The 7,152-nt window shown below is 38.0% G+C and overlaps 1 protein-coding gene across 1 annotated transcript; it reads right to left on the reverse strand.

The window, feature by feature from the left end:
* Positions 1 to 1,091: 1,091 nt before the first annotated feature.
* LOC101297545 (probable lysine-specific demethylase JMJ14-like) lies at positions 1,092 to 6,510 on the reverse strand. The gene is made up of 10 exons (XM_004300158.1): positions 5,901 to 6,510; positions 5,593 to 5,749; positions 5,294 to 5,513; positions 4,500 to 4,553; positions 4,341 to 4,420; positions 3,952 to 4,229; positions 3,474 to 3,869; positions 2,867 to 3,285; positions 2,502 to 2,753; positions 1,092 to 1,927 (listed from the first exon to the last, which is right to left on the reverse strand). Exons 1-10 carry the CDS (start codon positions 6,328 to 6,330, stop codon positions 1,577 to 1,579), a joined length of 2,637 nt encoding a protein of 878 aa, XP_004300206.1. The 5' UTR covers positions 6,331 to 6,510; the 3' UTR covers positions 1,092 to 1,576.
* Between the last annotated feature and the right edge of the window lie 642 nt (positions 6,511 to 7,152).

A 7,152-nucleotide genomic window follows, 5' to 3' on the forward strand; every position in this document is an offset into this window, starting at 1 on the left:
TTTAAAAAAAAGTTATAGGACTGAACTGATTTTGGCACCAAAGATTTAGGGGACAAACTGAATTTAATTCCAAATATTTGTATGTTGAGCAGCTTTGTTTTCAACAGTTAAATTTGATCCAATAGTAATTGAACACTCTAGTCAAATACTAGTTAGGTGAACATCACTAATTTGTCCAATCTGTAAATCTCAAACGTCACATTTATATTCGATTACCATCCAGTTTCATTGATTTTACTCTTTTGCTATATACTTCAAAGTTTCCAATATACCGAAGAATTACATTTCTTTACTTTATATCTTTGGACACTGATCTGAACCTAGCTAGAGGGTCGACGATTCTGATAGCAGTAGAACTTAACTGCTCTGTGGCTAAAGAAGTTTGCAAGTTATGAACTTGAGGTCTTGAGGAAATCCTTGAGAAATCATCTCGTCATGTATAACATAACAAGGTGAACATTATTGTGTCACAATCACCTAAACAAAGGGCAGAGATGACCCAAACGAGAACGAAGAATCAAATGGTGAGGGTGATCGCAAAAGGACACAACACAGGAATAAGGGAATTGTTGGCCTTTCCAGGTGCACTGGAAGAGCAGGGATCCCCACATTGTCCCCAGATGCCTTCACTCAAAGGGCACGCAAAGTGGGTTATCTTCTACGGCAGACGATAAGAAGAACAAGGTAGGCATTGATTCTTAGTTTCTAACTTCTTGCTTTTCGACAAGTTTTACCGTGTTTGTTCGATTTGCCCGAGTTTTTTTTTACACCAATCATTCAGCACAAACTAGTCCAAAAGAAGCAAAACATTGACAACTGTAAGATCAAGGACTGGCAGCAATGGTAACGATTACAATAACGATAAACTGTTTACCAAGGTCGATGTAGAAACAACCATCCCAGATGCCTAATGCTCAACATTAAATTAGTATCTGAGAACAACAAAACCAAAATGCACCAAAACTCAAACGCAAGCATAAGGTATCTGAGAACAACAAAACCAAAATGCACCAATACTCAAACGCAAGCATAAAGTATAAGCACATATACCATGGCGGGAGAAAGAGAAGGTGAAAAGCATATAATGAGAATGAAGAAATTTCTCTGCATTTTATTCATGTAGTCAACGTGAAGGACCCATTGCTACACAAAGAATAAAGAACCTATAAAGGAAGCAGCGAACACCTTAAGCAAGATCAGTGAGAATACCCACTTTCACTTGCAAGAATTGACTAACAACCAAATTTACATGGAATTCACTAACCCAATTTCTACTCCTCTTTTTAGTCTGAAGCTTTGCAGGAAGGACGGTTCTCCTGCCAAAGATGGACAAAAAACCCCGGCTCGAGAACCTCAATAATCACCAACGGTGCAAATTGCCCCCAATTTGAGGCCAACGCACCAAAGAATGTAAATTTTATCCTAAGTTAATTTTTTTCACTGCTCCCAGAATCAATCTTTACCTTTACCCATTTTCCCGTGTTGTTAGAACCCCATTAGAGAAATTGAAGTGGTTAGCAAAGGTCAGGATCTATAGGCCAACAAGTTAGTTGACACTTCCTAGTGTGATCTAACTTCAATTAAACCTGTTCTCTGAAGCTAAGAAAGAAGGGCCTTTGACCTTAAAGCGCTTTAGCCCAATCTCTATTGGCGGAGGTTCCCTGCGGCTCTTTCCCAACTCAAGCTGGCGTAAATCACTTCTATGGTGATCTCGCTGTCTCCTAACAGAATCTTCATTGGTCAACTTCTTAAACTTGATAGACAAAGGAACGGTACTTCCTCTAGAAATGGTATTTCCTCTGGCAAATCTGTCATCTCTTGAAGCAATTTCCGGAGCCCCTTTGTTATTAGAAGTGCTGGAGCTTTGTAATGGCACTGACCTCCCACATCTGATATCAGGTTGCAGTTTCTTCAGTCGCTTAAATCCCTGCTTTTTGAAAATACATAACAACCGTAAGCGATATGCATATCAATGGATTAAACAACAGAGTTCAGACAGATAACAAGCTGGATTTACCATATGAGGGTTCCAAGAGAAGAAGATAATACAGATATACAATAGGACAGAAACTATTGCCTCTACTCCCTAAAAAAGGGTTGTAAGCAAAAAAGTGGGGCAACTTGAAATTGATCACAAACTTATCAGAAGTTAAATAGATCTGGACCAGAGTAAACTTTCCACCTATATAACATAGATCACGAATGACATCTTTAACATCTTCCTGACTTGAATGAACAGAGAACAAGCACACATTTCTCATCGACATGCTTATACAGTTATACAAAATGATTTCAGTATCGAGTCTCCAACAACAAATTTGAAAGTTTATTTTTAGTCTGTCTCCAGGTAAGCAGTAAACAGTGGCAAAAAAATGTTACCCTCATATAATGTTATAGATGAATCTCAAATCTGTGGGACAACAGTTGTAAAATGACAAGGAACAAAGAGATAGCAAACAAATACTATAAACTGAAGTGGTATATGATTCAATGATGTATACCTTGTTCTCAGAAACATTTGATGGTGAGGCATCACTTATAGTTCTTTTCTCCATTTTCAATGAAGAACGGCGCTTAACCCTAAATATCTCTGAATCAGAATCATCACTGCCTTGATCTGTAGGCCTAAGCTCCAATGCATTAGAACTTCCTGGATGTACACTTGAGCATTCATCATACGATGGGGAGGACCGAGAAGACTCATATGCAGACCTTTTGGAAGTTGGAGTCACTGTCTTAGAGTTGGCATTTCCCTGTACGAGCCAGTTAATTAGAAAAATTCCATCAATTCATTGCAGTTTCAAGAAGTGACAAGTTTATTTAGTGATATGGGGAAACAGATTTACAGGATAGAGCAAGATCTTACATGATTGGCTGCACACAAGCTCTCAAGAGGCTCAGAAAGAGAACAAAGTGTAGATGCAATATATGAAATGGAACCTTCTGACACTGCAGGACTGGAATATTTTCCACCATGAGAACAAGGTGCAGCTGGCTCTTGTGACTGATCCAAAGTTGTGCCAGTGAGTTCTGTTGTATCAGGGAGTTCGTGGTTCAACTCAAATTCTATATTGCAGTAAGGGGAGTATCCTTTTTCTTCAGCTATCTGAGACCAATTTAATGGATATGAATACACGTCATCACCATTTTCACCTTGACCTTGAATCTCCTCTAACACTTCCTCTTCCTCTTCAAACTTACTGGCTACAGCTTCCATTTCTGCAATCTCCTCCCTTAAAAAGAGAGTAGGATTCCTCTGACATGACAAATCCAATGACCTTACATCTGCATTTGAACAAGAGCATTATAAGGCACCAGAGGAAATTTTATATCGTAAGTTATATTTATATATCAACACTAAAACAATGTATTAACAAAAACCAATAAAATAGTTCAGCATCCCATCTAATTGAGCGAAAATCTGAGAAGACTTCCATCATTTAAGAAAATTGTTCAGAGAAAAGGACACATACCATGGCGAAGGCACACATGATGCATATAACAGTTGCAACTAATATAGGCGAGATAGCAATCACGCTTGCATATGCTGCAGAGAACAGTTCCATAAGTGTTTGGTAAGACACCATTGCATGCCCCAGACTTCATTAAAATCCAGCGAGCACGATGCTGGAACCGCATCAATTTCACAAAAGAAACCTTAACGCGATTATGGGAGACCAAGTCAGCAGAAGAACGTTCTGAATCTTCAAGCTCTAAACTTGCATGAAGAAGCATGGCTTCTTTGCACAAGAGTTCTTCATGAGGAAGCAGAGGCATCCTATCAAGAAGTGTATAACGCCGGCTAGCAATAGCACCCAATGGGAACCAATCACCAATTGCAAAGTTGACTGCCTCACCACAATTGAAACCTATATATTCATCGGATAAGAATCAATACTGTTGTAGAGAAAATATCTGAATAAATTAGACTAAATTTAAAAAGGCACATACCATGACTGAATCCAGCATGATAAGCTCTAGGGAATGTAACCACAAACTCTCCTGGCTTTTGGACAGCCTTGTAGACAGGTACATCATGTTCCAACAATATACTGGGAGGAAACAGAGTTGTTTTTCCCAATAAGACATCAAAAGCTCCATCCGCTCCGTCACTTTGTACAATATCATGAGTGTAGACATGTTCCTTGACAACCTTTTCAAATTGTAGGGCAGCATGACCCGGGATGCCATACCACGTTTTGGATGCGCCACAGTGATGATAATTGATACTGTCAACAAGAAACAACAAGTAGAAGAATAAGAATATATTTACTACTCATTCTCAGAACCCAAAGGAGAACACCTTGCTCTATTTAATGAGATTTAAGAGTGACATATACCTGTACAAATAGTGATCTTCCACATGCCAGGCAAACATGCTAAATATCATTCCAATGTATAGCATAGGATCTGTCACACCCTGTTATAGACCAAACATAGGAAAGTGAGGGATACAGCATATAAATAATGCAAAACAGTATTCAAAGAGGTCTACTTACAGGAATTGCATTTTCCAGAAGACGCAGAATGGACTTGGGTAGCCTTGAAAGATTCTGAAAGTCATAAAGAGGTTAATCAGTTTATGTACATGTCAACAAGAAAACTCTCAAACAGTGGTAGAAACTCTCATGCAGGATCATGATCACAAATATCATCCTAGCTTTCACTATAAAGAGTGACACAAGACAAGTAATGGCATTATAAGATCTTGATACTTGTTGCATTAATCTTGATAGAAAAGACCAATCTCCGGGGATCAGAACGCAAGTATAGCAAAACTGAGGACCTGAAGATACGAGAGTAACTCCACAAAGTTATCATCATAGTGCACTTTATATAAAAGTGGAATACAGTGCATACCCTTGATTATGCATTTTAATATCACACACTTAAAACCCTTCCATCAATTTTGCGATACAGTTTATGATTAGTTTTTCCTTGTACTTTCCATTTTAACATGTCATTAAATTTAGTACCAGTGTAAAGCACAGCACTAATGTCACTTTCTTAAGTGTCCTGATCTGACGTGAATCTCATAGCTAGTGTTAAAAACAAATATGGAAAGAGAACACAAAAATCTATTGTTCACTGTCTTAACTGCCCTGTTCTGGACATCATACTCAAAGACAGTATCAGCCACTGAACATGGAAAAGAAGCTACAAGATAAATTGATGCAATTTTTATAACAATCCCCTACACTTCTAGCAAACAAACAAACAAACAAACAAACGAAACAAAACAAAGCAAAGCAAAATTAACAAATATATGTATCTGAATAATACCAAAGCACACCTTTAAATTCCATTTGCTACTTCCAAGTGGATCATTGGGAGAAGATGAAAATGCACTACCATCAACATCACATGCATATTCAACACTTTCTGTCTTTCCAGAACCAATTTCTTTCCAGAATTCCTTTTCCAAGTACGTAGGAGGAAGAGACCCAGAACTACAATATCTACGAGCAAAAACTTTGTTCGCCATTTTCTCGAAGTCACGGAATGTATAGTTTCTGAAAAAGTAAACTCAAACTCAATAAAACTGAATATATCATTAATCAAACAGTATATGTCTAATTAGTGGAAACACACCTTCCGCTCATGAAAAAAGTGACTTTGTCATCATTGTCCCACTCAGCAAGGCGAAGAGGTTGTACCCTAGTTGTGAACTTAAACCCTGCTTTTTCCCTCATCAATACAATCCCAGCAGGAGTAGAAGCACTGACAGGGGAGATAATCTTGCATATACCTGAAGATATCATTGCAGATTAGTATGGCAAAAGTCCATCAATATCACTCTGGTAAAACTTATCAAAATATATCTCAAATAGATGCAAAACAGAACCTATTTATGGGAATGTAAATTAAAACACATTAATAATTCAATTCAAAAGCATTACCATATTTGGAAGCTTCTGGAGCTATTTTCTGTAAATAAACTAAAGGATCCTCAAACTCCTCCTTTGCTGGATAGTATACAGGACACTCGGGAATTTTCTCCGTCCAGCCTAGATCATTTGTTTCAAATTTATCCACCTTACGCTTTGAAAAGACATCATTCCCCTGTGAAGCACCATTGGACCGAAAAACTGAATTTGCACCTCCATGTATTCTAACACCACATGGTGCGGGAGCTTTTAGAGCATCCCCTCCACTTCTAGCCATCGTATTAGTAAAGCTTACAGGCTCAGGAATGCTTTCTGATCTCATAGGCTGAAGCCTTCTTCGCTTCAGAGATTCTGATCCACTTTTTGCCTCTTTGGACAAACAAACTCTACCTTCCACCTGTAGACATAAGGCTAGAATTAATAACTGGCATTCAGAAAACATGCATCCAAATCTCTAATTCAAGCCAAACAGTTTAAATCTCATGTTTATCAACTGCAAATTAGCACTCCCCGTGTAAAAAGTTTCGAAGTAAAATTAAATTTAGAAAATCAGAACATAGAAAGACCTAATCAAACTTTACTGCAGAACTGGTTAAACAAAAATTCATCAATTAATCAACAGCAACATGCAGGAAAACTCGTAAACTCTGCATTGAGTTCATCATCACCCATACTCCAAATTAGACCAAAAATAGCAACAATATAAAAAAAATTAGACCAAAAATAGCAAGAATATAAAAAAAAATTAGACCAAAAATAGCAACAATAACCCTCCAAATTCCAGAACAAAATTCTACCAAAATCACAAGGGAAACAATCTAACACAAATTTAGCAAAACTCATAGCATGAACCCAACCGGAAACGCATTAGGCCATCCATCCACAAGACCACAACGAAATCAAACGAATTCCGGAGCGAAAAAGTGATTTGACAATCAAATAGAAGACCAAATACTTGAGGAAAATATATATATAACTTCAACAGAGAAAGAGAGTGCAATGTACAAGATCTAAACGGTAGAGAAAAGAGAAGAAAACAAAATCAACCGAACGTTCAAAGAAGAAAGAGAAAACCAAAGCAAGCACAACACACCATCTCATTCCGGAGACTCTCTGTATAGGCCGCCGTCTTGGTTCACAAAGCCACCACACAGGACAAATAGGCAAAAACCACAGGAAAAACAGAGCAAAAAAACCGAATCCAAATCAGAGAAACCAAACCCTAGATCACGATCCCAGCCACGGCAGATCACGCACAAGCCTT

This window comes from Fragaria vesca, linkage group LG5 (assembly GCF_000184155.1).
Source record: "Fragaria vesca subsp. vesca linkage group LG5, FraVesHawaii_1.0, whole genome shotgun sequence".
Taxonomy (NCBI): Eukaryota; Viridiplantae; Streptophyta; class Magnoliopsida; order Rosales; family Rosaceae; genus Fragaria; species Fragaria vesca.